General features: G+C 34.7%; 3 protein-coding genes across 8 annotated transcripts; all 3 read right to left on the bottom strand.

The window, feature by feature from the left end:
- Window positions 1-1807: 1807 nt before the first annotated feature.
- On the bottom strand, window positions 1808-15735 carry LOC106413901 (RING-H2 finger protein ATL20). Of its 4 annotated transcripts, none has more exons than XR_007328779.1 (4): window positions 12705-15447; window positions 12553-12621; window positions 12319-12374; window positions 2167-2310 (listed from the first exon to the last, which is right to left on the bottom strand). XR_007328779.1 is itself a non-coding variant. In XM_013854662.3 (2 exons), exons 1-2 carry the CDS (start codon window positions 15420-15422, stop codon window positions 1956-1958), a joined length of 1155 nt encoding a protein of 384 aa, XP_013710116.1. In that variant the 5' UTR covers window positions 15423-15735; the 3' UTR covers window positions 1808-1955. The 4 variants fall into 4 exon arrangements, 1 of the variants encoding a protein (XP_013710116.1); XR_007328778.1 differs by having other exon boundaries at window positions 2167-2401; window positions 12705-15446; XR_007328780.1 differs by lacking the exon at window positions 2167-2310 and adding an exon at window positions 10925-11359.
- A 4648-nt stretch (window positions 15736-20383) lies between these two features.
- LOC106413744 (50S ribosomal protein L9) lies at window positions 20384-22016 on the bottom strand. Of its 2 annotated transcripts, none has more exons than XM_013854518.3 (6): window positions 21816-22016; window positions 21576-21736; window positions 21347-21481; window positions 21037-21144; window positions 20858-20962; window positions 20384-20771 (listed from the first exon to the last, which is right to left on the bottom strand). In XM_013854518.3, the coding sequence occupies exons 2-6, from the start codon at window positions 21723-21725 to the stop codon at window positions 20607-20609; spliced, it is 663 nt and encodes a 220-aa protein (XP_013709972.1). In that variant the 5' UTR covers window positions 21726-21736; window positions 21816-22016; the 3' UTR covers window positions 20384-20606. The 2 variants fall into 2 exon arrangements, with proteins under 2 accessions (XP_013709972.1, XP_013710029.1); XM_013854575.3 differs by having other exon boundaries at window positions 21827-22002.
- Window positions 22017-23754: 1738 nt separating this feature from the next.
- Window positions 23755-26976, bottom strand: LOC106413591 (RNA-binding KH domain-containing protein RCF3-like). Of its 2 annotated transcripts, none has more exons than XM_013854358.3 (9): window positions 26724-26976; window positions 25961-26637; window positions 25422-25868; window positions 25084-25332; window positions 24783-24998; window positions 24544-24614; window positions 24325-24433; window positions 24102-24228; window positions 23755-24022 (listed from the first exon to the last, which is right to left on the bottom strand). In XM_013854358.3, the coding sequence occupies exons 2-9, from the start codon at window positions 26621-26623 to the stop codon at window positions 24003-24005; spliced, it is 1902 nt and encodes a 633-aa protein (XP_013709812.1). In that variant the 5' UTR covers window positions 26624-26637; window positions 26724-26976; the 3' UTR covers window positions 23755-24002. The 2 variants fall into 2 exon arrangements, with proteins under 2 accessions (XP_013709812.1, XP_013709875.1); XM_013854421.3 differs by having other exon boundaries at window positions 26743-26969.
- Window positions 26977-27592: the final 616 nt, after the last annotated feature.

The raw sequence follows: 27592 nt of genomic DNA, 5'->3' as shown, positions 1-27592 counted from the left end.
CCCGACGGATACACTTCCTCGGAATATTCCGACGGCAAAGATTTCTCGGAATATTCCGATGGCCGAAGTTCGTCGGAATATTCCGATACCTCTTTTCTCTCAGAATGTTTCCGAGGACCGTTCCATCGGAAATATCCGAGGAGATACCGACGAACAGTCCTAGGAAATGTTTCTTCGGAATGTCCTCGGAATCTTTAATTCTCGGTATTCCCTCAGAATTTTCCGAGGAAATTTTACTGTTCGACGAGAAATTTCCAACGACCATTCTCGTCGGTATGTCGGTATTCCGAGTACATACCAACGATATTTGTCGTCGGAATACCGGTGTTTTCTTGTAGTGAATATATAAGTCTTAGTATGTTGTAACCCTCATTTTGTTTAAAATACAAGAATATATTTTACCTTAAACATATATCATCATCAGTTACGCTGGAGAACCTTCGTTGTCCATTGCATAATGATGCATTGTTTATCTATCAAATGAAGGTACGTGCTTATACGGTAGCGAAGATACTTCCCATTTGAGATTATGGGTTATAAATAGTGAAGAGATGTATGAAAGTGGAAGGTTATATATGGAACAACCACTGGGTTTGCAAGAAAATATTGATACTAGTTTCTCTCTTATGTCGTCTTTACCAAATCATGTTAAAGGGTCATTGCCACTACCAGCGGATTTTGGCACTAATTATCCGTTGACTAATTGTTGTGTGGTGTTTCTAGTCTCTGGACACAACCATGGAAGAGAAATCAAATAAGAATAATTAATTAGTGAATCGCTTTACAATATTGGTGTAATGAAAGCGGTTACCATATCAACTAATGGCAAACAAGATCATTTTTGCAATCAGGAAAGCTGAAGTCAATGCAAAATTCTGTTGGAAGGGTCTTATTATGAATTCTTGTATCTAAAAGTTGCTAGTAAAACACACACTTTGCATCAAGGAAATGTTAATACATGGAAAAAAATAACGGATTGAATATTCTATTAGCGAGTAAAGTTATTCTTCCGAAAGCATCGTTAAATTCATCTTTTATATTGTAATTTTTTTAATATATGATGCATATATATGATTTTCTATTAGCGAGTAAAGCTACTCTCCCTAAAGCATCGTTAAATTCATTTTTATATCATACTTTTTAATATATGGTGCATATATCTGTTTATTTAATAACTTTTCGGAATTCTGAATATTGACTTTGTAATCTTGTATTTACTAATAAAATTGAGAAAAAGACAAAAATAGCACTAAATCAAGTTTATGTTCCCAAACTAGCATTCAAGGTCAAAAGTTACAAAAATAGCACTTAATATTTTATCAAAAGTCACAAACTTAGGGTTTAGAGTTAAAGGGTGGGGTTTAGGATTTAGAGTTTAGGGTTTAGGGTTTAGGGTTTAGAGTTTAGGGTTTAAGGTTTAGATTTTAGGGTTTAGGGTTTAGAGTTTAGGGTTTAGGGTTTAGAGTTTAGGGTTTAGAGTTTAGGGTTTAGGGTTTAGAGTTGAGAAATGAGGTTTTGGGGATAAGATTTCAAATTTTGAAAAATAAAAAAAATTAAAATTTTCAAAGGATAAACTTAGAAAGGTGCTATTTTGGTCATTTTAGTTTTTGAGTGCTATTTTTGTGATATAAACTTAGAAATGTGCTATTTTAGAGATTTGCCCAATAAAATTTGTTCGTTTGTCGAATTTGTGTATTCTTTAGTAATAGGAGTAATTCAATACTAATGACTTTAGTTGGATGTGGAAATTCTACATAATATATGTATGTTATCTATATAACTAAAATGTTGACGAAGAAAAGCTAACGATAAAAACTAATGATTTGTAACTGTATAAAAATGATTTCAAAATAATGTAAACAGCGGAATTCTGGGGGAAAGCCCTGCTTCAGTTATTAGTATAGGATATAAACTACTTACAAACGACGCACAAAAAAAATAACAAGAGTGACTAACTAAGAATTAACGTTTTCAGATGGCAAAATCTGCTCGGGAGAGTTTCGACACACGGGACAAGTCCCATTTAGTTTCAGCCACTCATCGATGCAGTCGGCGTGAAAACAGTGTTGGCACAATGGTATTGTCCTAAGCGTCTCCTTGGGCTCATACTCTGAGAGACAAATGGCACATGTGACATCGTCTATTTTGGGTAACCTTTTGCTTTCACCTAACACTATTTTTGGATATGAATCTATAGTAGACCCATCTAAACCCTTTATGATGATACTGGACTGAGAAGAGTGGGCTTGAGTGTTGTTGATCTCTGGATGCGAGATAAGATGGCGTCGTTTGATGAAGGCGTTAATTTTGCTGTAAACGAAACAGAAAACACCGAAGAGGATTAAAGTTCCTGGGATCCCTGCACCGATGGCTATTGCATAACCGAGTTTTCTCGGAATAGCTGAAAAATTATAAAAAATGATTAAAGAAAGTAATCAAAGACAAAAAAAAAAATTGTGTTCTTTAAAATAAGTAGAATTGAAGATTATCCGAATTTTTAGTAGTGTTCGGCTGGCCCAGTGCTAAAGTTTATGTAAGTAGTAAGAAAATGTTTCTGGTGGAAACCAAAGACACGAAAATAGTAACTACATCATTTTTACACATCTTTTATTACTAGATGGATCTGAATCCTCTAGCTTTCGAAGGTTTCCCTATAATTATTCAATAAATCGTTAGATTCTAGAGAGAATCATGTTAATTCCTTCATTTGATTGAAATGTAGAACACAAGTGTGCTTAAATGCAAGTGAGATCATAAACCAAAGTAAACCAAGTACTAAACCAACATAGATCAGCTGAATAAACAAACTATATATTCTCTAATATGAATTGTTATAAGATTGCCATTGGCACTGGGTTAATTTGTTTGTTCTCCGATCGGCGGTTCTCTCTCAAAGTGAAACTACGTGTTATTTGCTACTAGATAAAAATGATTATGCATGCATGATCCTATTTATTCAGACCTAAGCAAAATGACTCATTTTCATTTGATGTTATGATATAAGGTTTTCAAAATTTTAGTCAAAAAAAAAAAGGTTTTCAAAATTTAGTTTTGAATATTTGTAACTGTTTTTTTTTTTAGAATACTATACATATATAGGGTTTGAAAAAAAACTCTAGCGCTGAGTACTACAAATTATCTCATAATTGAAAACAATTAAATGAGTTGACTAAAAAGAAAAGAAGGCCAAATAAAGGTGAAGATGTTATAAACCAAATGATGATCGACCATGGACCAGCCCGTACTGTAGGTCCAATCCGGGACATGATAAAGACAATCAGAGACTATGTGTTTATCTAGTATATATTCCATGTATATCTGTAACATAGTGTTTATCCTTATCTTTATCTTGTTAGGATAAACATGACCTTATGACGGTCTAATACCTTGTATATATATGGACCTTCTGGTCGACAGTAATGATAACAGAAGTATTTCCCCAACACTTCATTTACAACACGTTATCAGCACGACGTTGCTCTCATAAACCCTAACCCTAAAAACCAGAAATAAATCCGAGCAGTAAAAACCCTAATTCCCGACAAAGTTCAAACAGCTCTATCCCTCAACTCCGGTGGATCCAGACGACAAGCCAGATACCAAATTAAAGCTCTTGACGAGACGAAGCCAACGCCGCTAACCCCGCATCAATCGGAGTTCGGATGCGCCCCCACGCTCAGCTACTATACAGGCAGAAAATTTGTTCCAGAAACCAAAATCTCTCTCAACCATATACCAGTCTCCTATTCCAACAAGTAGCAACAAAAACAATAATTCCGAGCAATCCATCAGCTAACCAGGAAGATCTCTAACTGATAGACCGATCAACCCATCAAAAGTTTTCAGGTATCATCGAAAACTCATCTAAAACCCATAAAGTATTAAATACCCCCATCCGCAGCCATGTAGCTATATTTAGCAACATGTCTCTGCAAATAAAATAAAACCAGAAACCATAAACTCTTTAAAATCTTGAACCTGAACTTGTTTTGAACTTGTTCTTAATCTGAAACTGATTTTAAAATTGTTTAAAACTTTTCCTGATGATAGTTTCACATTAAAACTGTTTAGGATTGAAAGTTAAACAATTTTTTTTTTAAATCTGACTGCTATATGTTGAAAGAAACCGACTGTTACTTGCTTAAACTTATCATTATTGTCCTGTTTAATGTTCTTATCTGATCTGAATCAACTAGAACTGTTAACGACTGCATGTTACATAATTTTTTTTGAAAATCTGATCATGGTTTCATAAATTAATCCGAGGTTTTACCTCCTGTTCTTGTCTGAGAAATTTGTTTTCCTGATGATTGATAACGACTAGAACTTGAGTAGGAATGAAAAAAATATTTTTTTAATATTTAAAATCGAAATATCAGAGATATATCTGAGAAAATATATTTATTTTTAAATCGAAAAGTATATAATAAATTGCTTGAATAAATCAAATCTTCCTGATTTATTTTTTTTAAGTCACAATAATTTCTGATTTGATTATTTTTCGAAAAAAATAATAATAAATATATGGTATATTTTTCGAAAACCCTAACCTGATTTCATGATTGAATTGGTTTGCTTGATTGCATATTGTTTGCATACTAATATTGCATACTGAACATGAAATCTCGACTGTTAGGGATATAAATCATTCATAGTTTTCAAGCAATCTGATATGAACTGAAAAAAAAAATCATTATACTAAATGATCCGATCCAATGGGATGAAGAAAATATGGAACATTTTCCTGATCATCTAAGATAGAATCCCTAAAGGCCTTGAAACCTTGTGTTTGAAATAAGAGGACCTTAAATCTGAAAAATACATTGATCCACACTTTAAACCGTATGGTTTTAAGAAAATGTATCATTTAGAAAAAAAATTTCTTTTGGTCCGTGTGTGGCATTGATATGAAGCATGAAAAATTTCAAAAAGATTATTTGATTAAGACCTGTTTTGAATAATGATTTCAGATGTCGAGTTTCATACCCTCAGATTACAAAGCCCTTGATCTCTCTGGAGATAATTATCTTGATTGGGCTATAAACACTTCAGCCGTCTTGAAGTCTAGAGGACTTGGGAAGTGCATCAAGTATGGCAATGACACCCTTGCGTGTGAAAGACACAGAGCCATAATGATTATGCGACACCATCTCTGTGAGGACCTAAGAGACGAGTTTGGATATGTTAATGATCCTCATAATCTCTGGTCATTTTTGAATTCTAGATTCTGTGAGCCATTGTTGCACGAATCCAAGAAAAAATGGGAAGCTCTAAGGTTCCAGGATTATGAATCCGTGGACAATTATCGACAATTATCACTCTGATCTTATGAGAATCACCTATATTCTTAGACTATGTGGTGAATTGGTAACAAACGAGGATTTGTTAAACAAAACTCGTGACACATTCCATTCAGAGGAAGTGTTGTTATCACATCAGGCCAAAGGTTTCACCACCTATTATGACATGTTCTCATATTTATTAGACATTGAGCAAAAGAAGCAGAAAAGGATGGATAACATCAGACGGTTTAATGACATCATGGAGATATATTATGAAGTACTAGACAGTGAGATGAAAATCCCTGAAGCTAATAAAACCACATTTGATAAGAAGAGATCTGAGGAGGATTCCGAGTGGACACTCATGGACCATGAGGTCGGATTATACATTGAATAATTTTCCGACATTCTGATTTTATGTTTTCATATCTGATTTGATTTATTTGTTATTCATTTATGTTATTGAAATAATAAAAACGATTTTGTTTTTATATATTATCTTGCTTGGTCTTGCTTGATGATTCTTGATTAAATAACAAATAAAACCTTAATAAAAGGATAATCAGTCCACTGATAGTTGATTTCATGCATGGTTTAACTTTACCTTGATTGTATAGGTTTAACTTTACCTTCCTGCAATCACATAAAATCAATTGTTGGGTGTAGACTAATGAGTCAGTTCACTGATAGATTGATTTCTCGCATAGATTTAACTTCATCTTGATTGTATAGGTTCAACTTTACCTTCCTACAATCACTTGAAATCAATTAATTGGTACTGACAATGGCAAAAGACACGACATTATTCAGACCCATTGAGTTATAAAGATTTATAACATTCTACATTGAACCAGTGAGCAAAGAAAATACGATTCCTTTCAGATTTTTGAAAAATCGCCTAAAAGCATTATGAATGCCTATACTCATATTTTCTACAGATTTATTCTATGCTAAGGATCAGTATGAAAGAGGCATAAAGCCATGGTAACCAGTATGGTTCAACACGAAATAAACACTTATGGCATGACCAGATTAGCCATCTTGATCCAAAACATGATGAAAAATTAATTAAGGCACAAAAGTGATCCCATAAAATCTCACAATGCGTTATAAGTACACAAAAGGGAAAATCACTAAAATAATTAAGGCTCCACTGTCCTAAGCACTACGAAATTATGAGTATGTTCATGAGGGGGAGAGAGGACTAAAACCCACAGTCCATGATCATATCATAAATTCGGATTCCATGGTTTACAACCATAATATACATGGCTGGAAAGCTTTAAAGCCCTCACTAATGGTACATCACCCACGTCCAGCCTAAAGCTTAAGGCTTGATTTACATCAGGCCATACATGTAAGCATAGACATTCCCAACTCTGAATGATTAAGAGTCATAAACCAGACATATACACAAACCATCTTAAGAAAATACGAATATTCCACCACATATATGTGTGCCATTTAAGATGGAACCTCAGATAAGGATTGGGAATATATATTAGATAAATAAGACTTCCTCCACAAAACTATAATGTATCTTGTGCCAAACATGGATGATTTAATCAAGTGGCCAAGAACACAGATTACAAAAGATAGTAATCTGATTATCCAACTTTGAAAGGAGAAAGTTATCAGGCTGATAAAGAGTAAAGAGTAAAAGAGAAATATAATGGTATCAACCATAGTTGTCTTGGCAAGATCCTCAGACCAAAGATTATGATCTAGACGTTCTAAAAGAATATGATCAAAAGATATAAAAGCTAGCAGAAATATATGCCAGACACACTGACCCGAAAAGAAAAAATGACTATGTCATACCAGCTTAAGCACCACGAATTAGATGTCTAAGAGACACAATCAAGTTGCTACAATGTCTATTAGAGATAGACAAATAAGTTCCAAATAATAAGGAACCTCGGAAAGTAATGAAAGGTGCTCAGAATCGTACAAATCCGAGTTCATAAGAGAAACCAGTTCAGACAGAGAAATAAGGTTGCGCAACCACACATCTAAGGTACCAGACCATGTAGTTTGGGACGCCAAACTGCAAGGTATAAAGGTCTTGGATAATAAGATCTCAAAATCTAATTAGATCATGTCTGGAACAGTATGAAACTAAAGATAAAGAGTGTTAACACCAAAGATGTATTTACATACATAAGAGCTCATAAAAGATTGTAGTACTTGGGATTTGAAGGATATAACCTGAGGATCATGAACCCACGTAGAGTACTCATAAAACCTATATAGGGACGTGGGGTGTTCAAAGAATTCAAAGTAATTATAAGACAGATGGGCGTAGTAACCATGTACATACAGAAAAGCCATCTAAGAAAGAAACCAGTGAATGGATCTTGTGAGATAAGAAATTCCGTGAGATTAAAGGACATGACCACATGGTATAGTGTGTCCATGTTCCTTCTAAATAACGTTCAAGTATAGCTTGATTACACAAGGATACTCACAAGGACCAAGGAACAATTTATAAAGAGATATGCTCCTATATGGTGGATGCTACTACAGAAAATCAAGTTTGATTTTGTCTGGATATTTACTAAAGAAATAATGGTGTAGTAAGCAGCAAATGGATCACTGGATAAAGGTATCAACGTACCATAGAAATATGAGAAAGAAATTCTCATAGAACAAGCTTTGTTCCTAAGTTGTTTATGGATTGTAATATACAGCAGCTGTAAGTAATATGAAAGACTAAGTATTTACTTAGTGCAGTCAGTCCATACAGAAAATATTATAATTCCTTGTGATCATAATAAAGACCAACTGAGAGAAAAAGGTTTAATGGTTCAAAGGTTCAATAATACAAGTTATCGATTGATTAAACAGGCTATGTTTTACATATGGAAAGTCTGTAGAAAAATCATAGCCGTGTGTGTGTGTATGATTAAGTCAGCACGTCTAAGTGAGAACCATAAACCAGGATAGTGACCAGAAGGATGTCTGGTCGTGGCTTAATGATTATAAGCATTGCTAAAGCAAGAAAAGATCGATAACCATGTACAAAGGACATGAGTGTATGACTGCGAATTCATTGTGTGATGAGTTTCATTGCAGCAAATAATTATTGATGGTATGACCTTAGACACTCATGATTATGAACGAATATAGACAAGGTCTATAGCTCAACATGGATCGACAAAAGAAAATAAAGAATGATTGGTTACAATGGATAAAGCCATTGGCACATACGAAGAGATATAAGTCCGAATGAACGAAAGATATGAAGTAAAGTTGTTCGTATGTGTTCTGGGTCTATGACTCAATATATATTGAATGTCCACGTTTTGGGAAAGCCATATAACCAAAGAGAATCCGTGGGACATGAAAAAGGACCTGCAAGTAAAGTTTTATTGCAGATTATAAAGTCCATCCGAGCACCGTTTGAAGCACCATCAGTTCAACCAAGACATGGAGTGATCAGCAGCAAAGATGTACATCTTGACCACATCTTAATGGAGTTCCAAAAGACATACCAACGTCCAAGACTTACAAGTTCATTCAAGGAGAATCCAGCTGATCATCTTCACCAAGTCATAGGCAACTTCAACGTTCAAGAAGACTCGGATACCAGATGGGAATGTGTCTACTACAGTGATGCATTCATCTGGGGGAGTTCATGTGTTGTACTCTTTTTCCTGTCTTTGGTTTCCCATTTTGCCACATTGGTTTTGGGGTTTTTCAGGAGAGGTTTTAATGAGGCAACATTAAGCATGCAACGAACATGTACCGGATGTGTCGATCAAGGGGGAGTGTTATAAACCAAATGATGATCGACCATGGACCAGCCCGTACTGCAGGCCCAATCCGGGACATGATAAAGACAACCAGAGACTATGTGTTTATCTAGTATATATTCCATGTATATCTGTAACGTAGTGTTTATCCTTATCCTTATCTTGTAAGGATAAACATGACCTTATGACGGTCTAATACCTTGTATATATATAGACCTTATGGTCGACAGTAATGATAACAGATATATTTCCCCAACACTTCATTTACAACAGAAGAGAAGTCGAACTCATAAGAGCACTTCCAACCGGGTATTTTTCTCGTTAGAGTTCTTAAAATATATATTATGTATATAGGTATAAGTATTTGTGGGGTCCACAATTTTGTGGATCCCCATAGATAAAGGTTCTTAAAATGGGATTTTAAGAGTCTTTGCCTATGGGGTTCCACAAAAATTGTGGACCCTACAAATACTTATACCTATATAATATATACATATATATACATATATATATATACATATATATTTTAAGAATGAGAAGAACTTCCGTTGGAGTTGGTCTAAGAGCATCTTTATCCCATGAAATCCATTTGGGGTTCTTATTTTTTATTTTTTATTTTTTTTGTCTGATTAAAAAAAATTGAAAAATGAACTAATTACGGGCCACTACGTGTCAGTGGAACCCGCAAACAGTGCAAGAAATCCACTTAAATCGGTGCTTATTTGGAGGCTTTAAACAACGGTTTTTCTACTTTTTTTGTGGAGTCTACACTAAAAACTCCTCCTCAACCCCTGCGATGAAGATGCCCTAAGACCATGTCTATCGCAAGTCCTTAGCAAAGTTCTTAAAGCAATAAACTGATTTAATTAAATCTAAACAAAATAAAAACATATTATCGATCCTTAACTAAGGAATTTGGCAACCGGTTTTTAGATGAGTTTTATACTAAGTGTCGGCACAAGAATATCTCTGTTTTATTTTTTTTATGTGGTCAGTTCGTGTCTCGTTTTCTCTGAACGACTCTCGGCGTCTCTTCCTTCTTCGCTCTTCTTTGCCGTCAGAGGGACGATGGAGACTCACCACGGAGGACGATGCTCCCGGTCCTCACGGCGGCGACTGGGAGATTGACGACTCACATCATCCTTCAGAGCAAGGTCCTTCAATTGACGACTCATATCATCCTGATTTTGGTTTGTATAGATTTCGGATTACTTCATTGTCTTATTCATTGATAAACCCCAATTTATATGCGAGAATCTTACCCAAATTTGTGGGATACCCGATTTTTATTTTGATTGTGTGGATTTTGGTTAGGTAGAGATCAGAATGGGTTTTCCTAATAAGTTAGGGAAGTGGATAGCCGAGAAGGCCCAGAAGAATAAGATCAAAGTTCTTCAAGATGTAATAGACAAGCTAAACAAGCAGGGCCGGCCCTGAGAGTTTGGAGGCCCAAGACCATTTAGTAAAGACTTCAAAAATTTGGGGGCCTAAAAAATTTTTTTTTACAAATTGGGGGCCTATTTACATATAAAAATTTTCAATAATTTTGGGGCCCAAAGCGAATGTTTCATTGAGCTTGGCCCAGGGCCGGCCGTGTAAACAAGGTAAGTGTGTTGTTCATTTGAAAGTTAGAAATACTTTTTAATGTGGTTTGTGAAACTTATTTTTGTACAGGCGCTTGATTGCATTGCAGAGAACGCATTTCAAGAGAATTCGGGGGGAAGATTTGAATCGAGTAAGACCAATCTATTTTTTTTTAGCAAATTATGACCCGTAATGTTTGATTTTTTTTTTAAGTAACTCCACTAATTGTACATGCTTCAGCACATTTGGAAAGAAAGAAGATATACGAAGGACATGCTAAGGGCGTGGATATGCGGCCGCCTCTTGTTGCAGAAGTAAGAGGTTTTATATTCAATTTGGATTATTACATTGAAGGTTTTGACTTACCACCATTTGTTTTTGTGAAACAGTTGGTTTTGTTCCAAAAACTAAAGGTTTTGACTTACGGAGGCAAAACTGATGATCACACAGTAATAGCTCTGTTTTCAAATCTAAAGAACAGGGGACATGGCAGCAGACACGATCCCGAAGGACGTGAAGAATCTTTGGGAAGAATGGAACATTCGTGTTCTCATAATCTTCAGTCTCTCACTCCAAGTGATCCTTGTCGTCTTTTCACCCAGCAGAAAACGCACATCCGGGAAGCTCTTCGTCTTCCTCATATGGTTCGCTTACCTTCTCGCCGACTGGTCAGCAAACTACACCATCGGTCAAATCTCAGACACTCAAGACGAAGAAGACGGTGATCAAGGATGGACACTGTGTGCATTGCTCGCGCCGATGAATGATGTGAGGAGCAAAAGATCAGAATGAACAAAGTAGTGAGAACTTGAGGAGCCAAAGACATATTCCAGAACTTGAGACTCTCGGTTAAGTAATTTCACTTTCCTTGATATCATTTTCTTGCTTTTTTCTTAATTGCATTGTAGTTAGGTTAATAAATACTAGTTAGAGTTAGGTTATGGTTACTGAATAGGCTTGTACAAGTTAGGTTGCGGTTGTGATGAATGCTTCTGATCAATGCTTGTATTAGTGAATGTGCTTGTGATGAATGCGTGTTAGGACTGTGTGCTAGGTAATAAATTTTGTTAGATACAACTCAACTCAAAAAGTAATTTTTTTTTTTTTAAAAAACCCAAATTAAGAAACTACCATTGTACCTTAAAAAATTAAGTAATTCTTAACTAAGGTTCTTATCTACAATTTATTAATTTAATAGTTATTAAAGTGTACTAAGGTTTCTAGGGATAAACATGCTCTAAGAGCATCATTATCCTAACAACTCATAATGGGTTGCTTAATTATATTATAATAATATTTAATGAGATAATTTGGGTAAGAGACTTAGCTAAGCAACTTGATATTTTTTCTTCTCCATTGCAAGGGTGCTTATATTAGGGCGCTTAAAAATTTTAAACATTTTTTATTAAAATTAAAAAAATTTATTACATAAAAGATAACATTTTAAACAAACATTTTTAAACCAAAACAAAGAATCAAGAGACAGAACAAAACATAAAACAACAAACTTGCAACAAACATATCAAACTTGAACTATAAACTTGCAACAAACATATCGCAATTGAACCATAACTTATATTTATTACCTAACACAACCCTTATCTACCACTAACCACATCATTTATTACCGAGATTCAACCATAACCTCAATCAAGATACTTTAATCAATTGAACAGAACAAACAACAAATTTATTACCTGTATTAAGAGAGAAAGACAAGATTTTTGCAGATGACGAACTTTGCTCCTCGCTCCTGCGCCATCGTAATTAAGAGAAAAAAGACAGAAACATGTCAAATAGAATCACATGATTTATATTTTAAATTGATCAAATTCCCGAACCGTTTTCTCAAGAATCTAAATAATGACAACAACCTAACGAGAATCTACTAAACCAATAAGAACACAAAGTAATTGACAAGTTGATCAAACCTTCAGTTTGGAAAGAAGCTCGATTCTCTCTCAAGAGAATTTATGATTGTATCTTCTATGGAGTTCCATCTGCAATTGAACAACTCAGAATTAGCCAAAGCTTTTTGTCAAACTTTCAATTTAAAAAAACACATCAACGATATACGATTTACCTTTCGATTCGGTGGAGTGATTCTTCCTCGGGATGAGCCGTCGAGAGAGAGCTAGAGGTTTTTTACCCTCGACGAGGGCCAGAGAGAGAGACGCCGCATGGTTCATCGTCGAGGAGAGATCGAGAAACGCATGTGGAGTCGTCGAGGAGAGCTACAGAGTCGCGGAGTCGTCAAGGACAGCGAGAAAGACGACGAATCAACCGACAGAGACGACGAGACCACAGAGATGCCAACTGATTCATCTCGGCTGATTCATCCGATCGTTGAGAGATGAACAAAGGGAAGCGGAGTCCTCGAGGAGAAGAGAGAAAGAGAAGCGGTGTGGTCGACGAAAGGGAGAGAGAGAGACACGGAGTGGGAAGAGGGAAAGAGATGTAGCCCTTTTGTCCAACACGTGTCTCAAACTACGGTCTCTTCTTGCGCCTAATTAAGCAACGTTCCCTCTCATTTAACTTAATTTCCATTTTTTTTAATTGCTATTAAGACTAAGCTACCTAGCTTAGCAACTGGGATAATGATGCTCTAAGAGCTTTCATAATATTATGGCAGCGAACTTAATATTATCGCTCAACCTGTCAGTGTCATTCTTCTCAACTATAATGTCTACTTTATAGTGTTTATTTACGACAAACATGAAAGTAATGTTATAAAAATCATAATTACCATATTTAGTTCCTTTTTGTACGAATCGTGTTTTAGCTATCTAATAATTTTATTCATTGTTGTTTGTTTCAGATGTTAAAGAATCAAATCGTGTTTTAGCTATCTAATAATTTTATTCATTGTTGTTTGTTTCAGATGTTAAAGAATCAAATTTTATTTCTGCTAAAACTGATAATTTAAAACCAAATATAAATTTTGAATTAATTTCAGCATTATAAAGTGAAGATAGTAAGTATTGTTATATGATCTATATTTTTTTCTCTCAGTAGCATATATATACATCTATGATAATCAGTTAAAAAAAGTCTTATAACTTTTACTATACGTGTAACGTGAGGAACAAGGTTTGATGTGCCTTTAACGTTCATATATAAGCTGTTCTAAAAGAAACGTTCATATATAAGCTTGCCACTATGGGAATAAGACTCGTTAGTATATGTTTCGTGTGTGACTTTTAAAAATTTTCACGTCAACTTTTAAGTTTATGTCACAAAAACTAAAATGACCAAAATAGCATTTTATCTTTTGAAAAATTTAATTTTATTTTATTTTTCAAAATTTAAAATTTTATCCCAAAACCCCACTCCCCAACTCTAAACCTTAAAACCTAAACTCTAAACCCTAAGCCCTAAACTCTAAACTCTAAACCCTAAACCCTAAATCCTAAATTCTAAACCCCACCCCTTAACTCTAAACCCTAAACCCTAGACCCTAGATCCTAAACCCTAAAGCCTAAATCCTAAACTTCATCCCTTAACTTTAAACCCTAATGTCTAAATTAATTTACCATTGGAGTATAAGTGTATATTTATCTATTTTGATAAAACATTAAATGCTATTTTGGTCATTTTTATTCTTAAAAACTATATTTATGACAAAAAAAATTTTATTGTTATCCTAGTCATTTTCTCTTTTTTATACGGTAGGTAGGTTTACTATTTCTACTAGATTTGTTTCGTCCGTAGAAGAATTTGCATATGTGTACAATACGCATATCTACAATATTATATCGTCTTGAGCCGTCTCATGACGTTTTCATAGTTAGACAATTAAAACCGACAAACTATTTGGTTGTTAAACTTGCCATTTTTCCAAATTTGTTTATATTCATCATTCTATATATATAAACACTAACACGCAAATACGCATGACTCATTCAACACGAAATTTCGTCATGGTCTACGTCAACTTTAACTAATATACTCTAATCGTCGTATTAGTTGCATTTTTGACTTGATATATATTAAATTGTACTCTTGCCATCAAAATTTAAGATCAAAGACAATTTTAATCATTCTGTAATACTATTAAAAATGGAAGATAACGGTGATTATAAAATTAGTTACCTGGCTTAGGAGCATCAGAGCATATGATTTCACGAGAAGAATTACTCTTAATCCCACACTTACCACCTCTACTCTCACACCGGCGGCATCTCGGGACCCTCCAAGTGAGCCATAGGTTATCACTGAGTCCCCAATACGAAACGGCATGCTCATAAGCCGGCCAACGAACCGGAACGTTAACGGTTTTCATTAACCGGCACGACTGAGCGGACAGGTAGTTCACCGCTCTAGGAAAAGCAGTGGCAAACACGGTGCTGTTTTCATCGCTCAAACACGTTATCGGATTGAACCTCCCAAAACGAAGATATCCCGACGTCGGGAAGCTAAAAAACGTGAACCGACGTGTGTAAACGCCATCAAACGGCGTCGAAGTGAGGTTTAGCGTTAAGAGGCGTTTAGGAAGACAGTTATTTGGGTCGGCGAGTAAAATCTCTTGAGCTGCGTAATCGATCATCTCGATGGTGAAGTTACCAGAGAATGGTAGTCTTATGGTGGTTCTGTTAACGCCGTTATTATTACCGCAGGTTAGGTCGAACCCTTTGTCATAACCGCAAGATTGGGGTTGGTGGGATTTTAAACGGAAAGGGAAACGGATAATTGGATCGCCATTGCGACAAACGGCGGTACTGCATGTGGCAGTGGTCAAGGTCGGGTTTATGAGAGAGAGAAATAAGAGAGAGAATGATGTTATTTTTGTAGTAAACTCCATATTCCTTTTTGGTTTGGTGTCGGAAAACTAAAGCAGTGACCCAATCCTATTTGTAATTGAAAATGGACCCATAATGCACGTAATCATTTGTATTTTATTTTACGGCACTGACGTAATCATATGATATACTGTATAAGTTATTATGTCTTTTTTTGTCTGCACCTGTAGTATTCTGTCTATTTCGTTTATTTATTATATAAAATATGCATGGAATGGGTCAGAAAAGAGATTTCGAGTATATTCATGTACACGAAAGGAGAAAATTAATTGAGTTTTAAATTAAAGAAGGAAAACCATAAAATTAAAATCACCACTTTGTTGATTATCGGTTAAAATATATATTGAAGTGAGAAGATATACTCATATACTGTTACTTTTGTTCAATCCTTTCAAAATTCAACTCTTTCCATACAACTAAGAGCGTATGACTATGACCAAAATTCCAAATACTTTCTAATGGCCAGAGCATAATAGTTAGATAATGCTAAAACACGTTTCAGTAAGCCATAAAGAATGTTTCAACATTAATTAACGAAAAGTCTAATCACAGATTTATTTTTAATTAATCCAATAACGACGTTGGACCTCTTCACCTTCTATAAGCCTTTCCAGTGCATCAAGAAGAAGTGTCTTTTCCCAAATTTTGTTCAATGTTTTGAGCTTCTTCAGAAGAGTGTTTGAGTTGACAACTTTGAGATATGAATGCTCACACAGGTTTGTTATCGGTTTTAATTTAACTCTTCTCAATATATTGGAATTTGAGAACCTGTGTCGCTGTGAAAATACTTGTTAAAGCTAGCTTGGTCTACCAAGAAGAAAAATACCCTGGCACTCCCATCAATCTTGGGCCAGCTATGGCAAGCATATTCTAATTAATTTCTATAACTTTTCGTGGTTATTTTCCATTAAGAAAATCAACCTCGACATTCAAATGCCTTTGACAAAACGAAAACTATTTTGGATGGCCATTTGGGAATACCCTACCTTAGTGGCAGTATGCAGAAAAACATGGCAATATAAATGCCATTTGATTACGAAATTTTGTTTTTGAAAAATAAATTGGCATACATTCTTCCAAGTTCCAACTACACAATAAAATAATTTTGACTATAAAATCGCTCTATCCACTTCTACAATATTTTAAAAAAAAACTCAAAACGACATAATTTTGATAATTTATACAGAAGTATATACGGATCACGAAATTTATACAGTGGTGAGAACTATATTATGGACTATTTGGTAAATGATTGAGATGCATCTCAAACTGAAGGGTTAAACATATCTAAACCTGGGAACAGGTTAAATTGCAAAAAAAAAATTCTTTTAAAATAGTTTTCAAATATACATGACTTATCTGAAGATGATATCTTTAGTGGTAAAGCCTTTGATCATAAGGGTAGATATGTCAGGTTCAATACTCAGAAGCTACATAGAAGAGATTTAACAGCCGACTATTGTTCATGACCCAAAGAGATTACAAGCTTCGGCTCATGATTTCTTGAATTAAAAAAATAGAACTGCATTTTATTTTCGGTTTGGTTGTTTTTGTTTATAAATTAGATTTGGATCGGTCTGGTTCTATTTTGTTTTAATTAAGACTCTATTTTCAATATCTCTTCCCAAGTTTTGCAACCCATTCCATTCCCCTTTTCTAAACGGCTAGGCTAAACTATTAGAAAACCTCTTAAACAGTTATTTTAAATTAATAATACCTTGATTACCTATCTCGAAATAGTTTTACGTTTAAAATTTAATATGGGAAATCCAGTTCAATTATTTGATATCACATTTAGTAACCATGAATACCTAACTCGATTGCAGAGCCAGGTATATGGGGAGTGGACTGAAACATTTGAATGGGATCCCAACTTTTTTTTTAAACTGCTAGATGTGTTTATATATACTTTATATTTATGATTATACAAATGTTGAATGTAAAAATATGTATAGTTGATGAAAAATATTTTTGTTTATAGAAATACTATAAAAGATGAATTTTCTATCATAATATTTTAATAAAATTTAAATTATAAAAGAAATAACTATGAAAATAAAATTTTAGTTTATAAAATTTATAAAATACGAATTTAATTGTAAATATTTTTGTTTTGAATAGTATCCCTGATATCTCAAGGCCTGCCCGACTGTATGCTAAATTTGAAAAATTGCATAGATAAATTCAAAATATTGTTTCTATGAAATTTCTCCATGGAAAATTAAGTCCATGTGCAGTCCCTGGTTTACTCATCCACAAGAAATAAGACTTTTAGGACATGTATGTCGATAGAAGAATTATCAACAAACTCGCGAGTCACTATCGTTCTTCAACCCCACGAGTGGATGTCTTGTTAGACCAAGCCCATGGGACATCCCCTGTATATTAATTACGGAGAATTATTTTCGTAACCACGTGTCATCACGAAAATGATTCTTAGAATTGTTAGAAAAATAAGTTGGTCCATATAAACATATACTATGTTTTTTTATTTAACTAACTATCAAATTAATTAATAGTGTACAAAAGAAGATTTTTTCTTTCCTTAAATAAAAGTTACGGAATTACCTAATATGGTTAACATATATATGAATAATACATATTTGATAAAAAAAATTCTGACATCTCTCTTTTTTGTTTAATTTTATACTATTAAAAAAAATTAAACAATCACATTAAACATATAATAAAAACAATTATATTTTTTTTATATGTTATATTTTGAATTTTTAAAAACGACTATAAATTACTAAAAATAGTAAAAGTCCCACATTAAAAATTTTGTGACCAATGGTTTAACTTTTTTTGTTCAAGCAAGATACAAATGATCATATATTATAGGGGTGGGCGTTTGGATACATGTTCGGATCTGTATTGGATATTTCAGTATAAAGGTATAGAACCCGTTCGGGTATTTCTACACTTCGAGTTGGGTTCGGGTATTTTATGTTCGGGTTCGGATATTTTGGGTCGGGTTAGAATATTTAAATTTTGAAAAATAATAAATTATTCATTGTTTAAGTTTTTTGTAATTAAAATATATTTTAATTTAACTGTTTTTTTTAATTTTTAAAAGATTAAACTATTAATAGGTTTGGAGATAAAATTTTAAAAGTAGAAAGACACTAATTTAGTGGTTGTTTTGAAATTTTAGACGCAACTTTTGTTAATGCAAGAAACAAGAACTTGATATGTATTTTAAGTGAGTAGCAAATGATTTTGTACATAATTATATGTATATTATCTAATTTTGAGCAATAAGAATCATTAATATAAATATTTTGAATAAAATGAGAGAAATAAACTAGAAATATAGAGTTAAGTATACTTATGTTTGGTTATCTTCGGATATCCATTCGGGTTCGGATATTACACGTTCGGATTCAGATATTACCCGAACTGGTGAAATAAGTAATTTGTTTTGTTGTTCTAATTAGATGATTTTTAGACCGAGCTGCTGAATATATACTAGACAAACATTTATATTTCGAGTTTGCACTTATATTCTATAATAGCTTGATATAGTAGATTTAAACACTAACCTGTTAATATAGTTTGCCGGTGATTTTTTTTCAAAATTTTGATTCTTAGATATGTATATGGAGTGAAAGTAATTTTTACAGATATCCATTTTTTTTAATTGACACTTATGTAATTCACTGAATTCATAAAAGAAGTTAAAAAAGAAACTTAACTCATATCAATGAAACAAATACGAGAACGAAAGCAAAATTCTATAGAGCTAGAAAATGAAATCACTTATGGAGAGTTAATAGTAAACAAATCGAGAGCAGAAAACCTAATCCCCTTTCGTCGTTATACAATCGATGTTGCCTATTTGGTTTTGGTGATTTGTGTCAGCCGCAAAACTTAATTTCCTTTTGTGCATATGAAGTCTTAAAAATAATTAAAATGAGATGTAATATCTTAACTCTTCAACAACGATGATATATTTAAGATACCAATATGTGTATTCATCATTTTATAATCGGTAAAGATTGTTGTTGCAAAATGTTAAAATCATTTCATAAACAAACATTATTATAAATATGTAGTATATATATTATTAAGCAAAACAAAGGGGCATTACTAAAGTGTTTAAAGGTTTACATGAGATTTTGAAAAACTATTCGGGCATATTTGCCCCCCTCTTGGACAATGTAGACTGAGACCAACACACCTTGAAATTGGAGGTGAAAATTGTAATACGAGACATTGGACGTGACAATGTGAAAATTGTAAGGGACGACTTCCATCTGTTTCAAATTGGATATCATAGATTCTTATTAGTCCTTGAGATGAATGTAAGTCTATTTTTGTAATACGAGAGACTATTTGAATATATGGTTATTCCATTTGACATCTCTAATGTACGTTTCATTAGTGTAATAAATCAAACAGTATATAAATCTGTAACATTCTGATTTTGGTATATAATAATGTACGTAAATATGGTTAAAATAATTCATTTTGCATCACACATCGAAAAAGAAAGATGAAATTGTACGAATCTTGGAAAATATGGTGACCTATCTAGAAGCATAATAATATATATGAACCCTGAAAATTAAAAGGCTAATTTTTCACAAAAAAGAAAGTTCAACTTCAAAGCCAAGGCAGAGATAGAACGAATAGATTCGTAATGGATTTGTAGTGATACAGAAGCAAAAAGTTCCCTATCGGTTCAATAAATGATGTACTCACGGGAAAGAGCAGAGTGGCTAAAGGGAGAAGAGAAAGAGAGAGCACCCTTGTAGAAAGAGCAAGAGAAGGAGTGTGAAGCTATTCGTTTAAAGATTGTAAGTCGTAGATACGGCTCGTCTGAGTAGGCGAGTAGAAAAGTCGTTTATCTATCTCAATAATCCTAAGATGGCCCAAAATAATAGAATCTTACAAAATAGGCCAAAAGTTTTCTAAACAATGCTAAATAGTCACATTCGCAATCGCATCTGTGGACGTCCAATTAATTTCACAAAACCTAACTTATTAATGTCCCTTCAAATCATGGTTTAAACTGTAAACCGGATTATACCCGGTTTACATAACTACAAGTAAAAAGACAAGGGAATGAAAGAAAATGCAACTGATCTGGTGCCATCGAACTACAATGCTTTTCTCCAATTTCATGAAGCAGACGGAAGTAGAAAAATTATCAGAGAAGAGTTTCTAAAGGCAGAAGAAGATTTTCAATGGCCACGGACTTTGAGTTTGAGAATCCACTGAACAGTTCCTGGTGGCAAAGGAATAGTCTTTGGGAATTTCAAAGGAACCTCATACTCGCCAAAAGTTGTCAATGGCTCCGTAAGAACCACATTGTCCGGATCAATCTTCACACAGAGCTGCCTCGCCACCTTTAAAAATGATGATAAGAACGACTTACAAAAGTCTACATGTCACACAGTTTAAAAATGTAAGAAGGAAGGAAGGAAGAGTTTACCTCAGAGACTATCTCTTCCTTTGTCACAGGTGTTTGTACATCCGGTTTATCCTCCTTTGAGGAACGGTTTTTGAACTTTTCCTTGTCAATTAACTTCCTCAGTACCTGTAAATCAAAACAAATGGATCTCACACAAGAGAAAAGTTGAAGACTGAGAGTCTGTTAAGGTAAAAAATTACCAAGTTGGCATTGGCGAGGCGCTTAGCGGCCTTTTCAAACTCTTTGGTCTGAACTTCAGAAGTTTTATGAACCACTTTAACCTCTTCCTTTTCTTCAAAATTACGCATCTGAACAAGATTGACATCAAGAAATCAAATAACCAAAGGGGAAGCATCTAACACTTACACCGAGATAATCTTAGTACCATAACACTATCAAAGCATCAAAGAAACATAAAACATTCAGTAACAAATCAGATAACAACTAGCATCAGACACCATATCAAGCTTGCAAAGTTAAGAGAGGCAAAGCTGAGGTAAAAGTGTATACCTTGCGCTGCTCTCGGATGAGATGAGCATACTTGTCAATGTTGGGGACAGCAAGGAGCTTAGGCATAAGGTGATTCCTGAAGTAACCAGGAGCTACCTTCACCGTCTCACCCCCTTTCCCAAGCTTCTCTATGCCCTATCAAATCAAAAACAAACCCTCAGCATCTGATTCGATTCAAATCCGACGAAGAGAAGAGAAATGCATTCAAGAGTCAGCGAACCGAACCCACCGTGGTGAGAATCACTTCCAATTTTCTGTAACGAACTCCTTGACAGGCGAAAAGGAGAGGGTGATGGATCGCGTTTTCGGATTTATGGAAAGCTTTTCCTCTCGATACTACATGCCGGATCACGTTTCGGCTTTGCGCGACATGTGCCATTTTGGGATTCTCTGCGACGGGGTACGAGAGATTTAACAGTATAAACAAACATGAGAGAGAGAGAGAGAGAGAGATGGGGGAGTTAGTTACGGGAGAATCACCAGTGAGGCGGCGGCGACGGCGACGGCGGTTCGATACGATTCAACGTCTCCTTTTCACGAACTAGAAGGAAGGGGGAACCGCAGGCGAGGTTTTAGCTTAGGGATCTTTTTGTAAATTAAAACTTTACAAGTAATTGTTTTTGCTACCCAAAAAGATTATGGATTTGCAACTCTAGCCCCTATCCCTATGACAAGCGTTTACGTTTGTTTTAAACGACAAGCCGTGCAAGTTCCAGGGGTTTCAATAAAACTCCTTGCTGGTTTAATATAACCAAACCAAATAAACACCTCGCCGTAATTCCTAACAATCATTCTGTTGCCGAGACGTCACTTTTGTTTTATATGGAAAGTTTTTTTTCTATGTTTACCAACAAATAAAAACAGAATAAATTTCATTGATAATTTGTCTCCAAATAACACATAGCTGAAAAAAATACAAAATAAATTTCATTTAATAATAAAATATAAATTAATCTTCAGAAATAATAAAATTAAATAAATGGCAAATCTCCAAAATAGCACATTTCTAAGTTTATCTCACAAAAATAGCCTTCAAAAACTAAAATGACCAAAATATCATTTTATCTTTTGAAAAATTTAAATTTTTTTTATTTTTTTAAATTTGAAATCTTATCCCAAAACTCCACTCTCCAGCTCTAAACCCTAAACCCTAAATCATAAACCCTAAACCCTAAATCCTAAATCCCACCCCTTAACTCTAAACCCTAAACCCCACCCCTAAACCCTAAACTCTAAACCCTAAATCCTAAACCCCAACCATTAACTCTAAATCTAATGTCTAAATTAATTTACCATTGGGGTATAAGTGTATATTTATCTCTTTTGATAAAACATTAAGTGCTATTTTGGTCATTTTAATTTTTAGAGACTATATTTGTGACAAAAACTATTTTAGTGCTATCCTAGTCATTTTCTCTTAAATAAATCATTTTAAAAATTAACAAAAATCATAAATCTTAAATCAAAATTCTAAACTCTAAATATTGAATTCAAAGACGAGTCTTAACAGATTTAGAAATAATATTTGAATAATAAAAACTAAGACTAGAGAAAGAACAAAATGATTGGCATATGAATATCATTTTGTTTTAGTCTCTTATTTTGTACTCCCTCCGTTTTTTAAAAAAATAGATGTTTTAGAAAAAAATTGTTTCACAGAGATAGATATTTTGTGTTTTCTATGAAAAAATTGTAAACTTCAAAAAAATTAATTGATTATTTAATTACTATTGGTTAAAGGATATTGAAAATTGAAAATTACAGAAAATAATACATTATTATACTGAATTAATGTGTTATTTTAATATGTGTTAAAACGGTAGAAAGCATGTGAAACGGCTGGAGTATCTTCAAATGATGCACTTAAAAATAACACAAAAGATTCTGAAGAGAAATTAGGAATTTAATGTTGACTAAATTTATATTTAATTTGGCATGGTTAATATAAGTATATGCTTTGGATTATTGAAGTGTTTGTGTTTTTTGGTAAAAATGTATAAGTTTAGTATTTTATTGACCATTATATTTGTGTGTTTTTTTTCATATACTTTTAAAATCATGTTGTTAAGTTTCCGTCGAAATAAACAGTTGTTTAGCAAAGATTAATGTTTATACTCCTATGTTTTTAACTTTTATTAATTAAATATTGTTTTTTTTAGCTAACTGTTTCATGAGACTAGACGTTCTCCTTATGGAATGTTTATTGAGGATTGCTGAATGATATAGGACTAGGAGGTACTATTCGAGCTTTGTTTTTGCAGCTAGCATGTCGTTCAGATATTTAAGAAATTCAGTTTGGTTTCTCTGTTCCGGTAAATGTTTCCCAGGCCTAATGGATGCTATGGATAAATTTTGTTTATGTGACGGTTAACTCTTATTCTATCACTGCACAAGTATGCGTGAACACGTAGAGAAAAGGTCTTTTGAGATTTTAAGAGTACTTTGGAGGGATTAAACTATATGACTTTTATAGGTTATAGAAAGGGCAAGGAAACGACTAATAGACAACATAAAAACCAAAGCGTCAACTTCAAAATGTTCCTCTAAACCTCTACCCGTTACTTAAATCCTAATACTCAACAATTCATACAAACTCCATTTCGCAGTTTCTTGATTGAATCCTTCCCTCCGTTAACCCAATGCACATGTCTAAAGTTCACGGTCCATCGTCTTGTACTGAAACAAAGAAAAAGGAAAGATCAGTCCTATATGATACTTGGCAGTATTCAGTTTGAAAAGAGACGGACAAACTTACTGCTCAAGACGAAGCCTTGAAGCAAGCTCTGTGCTCTCTCTGCCTGCTCTGGCGTACCCGAAATACGAATGACATTCTGTGTTTCTTCCGGTCGGTCTTCAACTAATGTTACAGTAGCTCCAGACCACTGTGATCAAATGGGAAAGAGTGAAAGAAGATTAGATTTTCAAGACATGATTTGCAATGCAACCAATCTAGTTCCAGTTAATAGAGAGAGTTTCACCTCACTGACTTGTGCAAGCTTGTTTCTTGATTTCGTAACAAGCTTAGGAATAACCTCGTCTGGTAAGACAATTTCAAGAGTGCTCCTAGTAACAAGTGCCACCGGCATTCTAAATAACAACAGAAAGGAGATGTGTGAAACAAATAGTTCTAATATATTTTTTTTGTATATGGTTTCACAGATAGGAAATAATAATTCTAAGTTTGGGAGTCTCTCTACCTGCTAGCCGTGACAGGAACCTCATCCCGGTGTTCACTTTCACCCGCCTTTGCAACTGATCCACCACCTTCCTAGAAAAACTCAGGACAAAAAGTATATTTAAATACAAGAACATTAAACCATTTAGCTACCTTCAGATTGTGCATCGGTAGTGTTACGTTTAGCTAGCTGTCAATACGTGGGACCCTAACTGATTATGAACGCATTTGTACTGAAAAGATTGTTGATGAGACCAAAACCTTATATTGCGGCGCGATTGCGAGTCCTTCACGGGATTGAGTTGTGTTATTCGATGAAGCTACCTCCATTACTCCTGCAACACCTTCAAGAGGGCCAGTTGTGGAAGTGGAACCCGGTGGTGTCTCCTTCTGAGAGAGCTCCTTGCACATATGACTCCTCAATCGTAAGGTTAATTCAACAAGTGCATCCCGAGCTGCTTTGATCTCGCCAGCAATCTACATACGCATGAAAATTCTCTTCTAAGACCAAAAGTACTTTATAATAATATATGCACAAGTCCTCGAAATTAGACAAACAAACCTGTACAACAACATCATTGATGGAAACACATTGGGGCATTTCGTCCCTAGCGAGAATCTGTACGCTTGCTCCAGTTAATCGTGATATCTCAGATACTGATCCTGCTTTCCCTTCCAAACATCCTGAGTCTCTAGATGAGACGAGCAATTTCGTCGTTATAAGGTTATCTTTATCCGGAATCAGGTCTACGATCTGAGTTTGAATGTGCAACAAAGCTTCTTGAGCAGGGAAAAGCGGATCATCAGGTGCCTAGGCAAAGTAAAGAACCCAGAAATTCAAGTTCATAGTTGATATGTAACAGATACTGCTGCAGAAGATGTAAGGATGTTAAAGAGTACCTCTTCTGAAGAAATGGTAATTATCTGTTCATCAGATCCAGCAACAGGGTCAGATACACTCATGTCCACGCCCACATCGTTCTGAAGCAAATCTACTATTCCTTGTGATTCTCCAACAACCTTAACAATCTTATCAACAGGGCATAGAATCTTGAACACGAGGTCTTCAGTGTAGAAAGGCTGCTGCACATTCTCACCACCTGAAGCTGCTGGAGCTTCATCTGCGTAGTTAGATTGGCGTGAGCTGAAACTGTTATTCCTGTAATTGCCATGGTTAAACCTATCTGATGATTGTCTTCTCTGCTGTGGGATGTAGTCATCAGCTGGTAGCCGTTCTGGTGAATGTACACGCCCCTGGAAATGAGTGCGATCACGATGCTGACTCTCTCTTAGACGCGACGCTACAATACCTAAAGCGTTTCTCACTGCAGCAGGTTCACCTACAATCTGAAAGAAGCAACACACATTCATATGAAGTCTTAAAAAAAACAATATTCACCATTTCATATTTCATATATGTTTTGAAGCAATATTCAGACCTGGACAATCTCATCAGACTGAGAGACACAACGAGGTAAGTTAGTCTCTCGAGGAAGAATCCTAATATGAGTCTTGGTTTCAATCCTCATCTGCTCGATAATCTTGCCACCTCTACCAAGCAAGCAACCAACATTAACCTTGGAAACCACAAGCCTCGTCACCACTTTCCCTCCTCCAGGCCTCACACCACCGTAATCCTCCTCATCCTCCGGCGGCGGAGCTACGCCGTACCCGTACTGAGCTTCGCTCTCCAAAATCCGGTCGTGGACACTGAACAAAGCCTCCTGAGCGGGAGAGAACGCCGGCATTCTCCCGTCGGGGTCACGCCGACGGTTATCGGAAATCTCGATGATACGCTCGACGTCTCCGGGAACTAGCTCGTGGACGTTGATCCACGCGCCGGTGTGCTGTCGAATGGACTTGATGATGGATCCGGATTTGCCGATAACGCCTCCCGCTTTGGCGTCGTGGCAGAGGACACGGTAAGTGGTCGTCGCCATCGTGTCCGAGTGAGACTTCGACGGCCGTCCGTTTCCGCCGCCGCGGTATCTGTTATTTCCGCCGCCAAAGTTGTGGCTGTAGCGAGGTTTAGACCTTCCGATGGAATCTCCGTCATAGTCTTGGTCATAGTGATAGTTCCTCTTCGATCTAGATCTCTCCATTACACACACAGTCGCTAATCGCAAAAAAAAAAATCAAAAAGTCCAATCAACTAGTCATTACATCGATCTCGCCCCCAAATTTCAAGTCAAGATAACCTACAAGTTCGGCAGTTAATTACTTTTCTTTCCTTTTTCTCGGGAAAATGGAGTGAAACTTTCCGTCAATTTGTCTGGGTAATAATCGGAGACGGAGCAATGCAAATAGGTTTTCAGATTATCGTGAGGGTTCTTGAGAATCGCGAAGGGAGTTGTTAAAGTTGGGAGAGTGGAAGGACGCCGTGCGAAGTTAGTGGTGTGCGCTCATTACGGTCTTCGCTTTTTGGCTTATAGGCTAAACGTACTCGTTTGAGACTTTGGGAATGCTTCATAATTTATTTATTTTTTCTTAACTTTTTTGGTAAAATGTTAGAACTAATTTGGGAAAACGGTATATTTCAACTTGAAACTTTATACTAGTGCGTTGTTCATACTAAACTAACCAAAAATTCAAAAATACCAGATGAAAATCGTATATATATATATATATATTTATATTTATATTAACCGTAAAAAATGTTAGTCAACCGTTAATTTATTAAAACTACGTCATTTGGGATAAATTCTGTAAAATAATTTTTTTTAAATACTAGAAGAACTTTCATAGTTATGCTTATTTATATATATATATATATATATATTGATCGTCAAAGGTGTAAGTCATCTGTTAATTTATCAAAACAACTTCATTTTGGATAAATTTCTGTAAAACTAAAAATTAACTTTTGAGAGGTTCTAACTCTCACACTGGTGGACAAATAAGGACATATTAATTGCTAGACCAAATAACTTTCTTGTATACATTGTGTAAACATTAGCTTAAATATCAGTTTTAACTTAATCAAATAAATGTTATAAATTTTTTTATTGTTTTAGTTTTATCAAATAAATCTATAATTATTATTTTTTAATTTAACTTTAAAGATCATTATT

This window comes from Brassica napus, chromosome C9, assembly GCF_020379485.1.
Source record: "Brassica napus cultivar Da-Ae chromosome C9, Da-Ae, whole genome shotgun sequence".
NCBI lineage: Eukaryota > Viridiplantae > Streptophyta > Magnoliopsida > Brassicales > Brassicaceae > Brassica > Brassica napus.
Note: the sequence above shows the minus strand (reverse complement) of the source record. Positions and strands in the feature narration are given on the sequence as shown.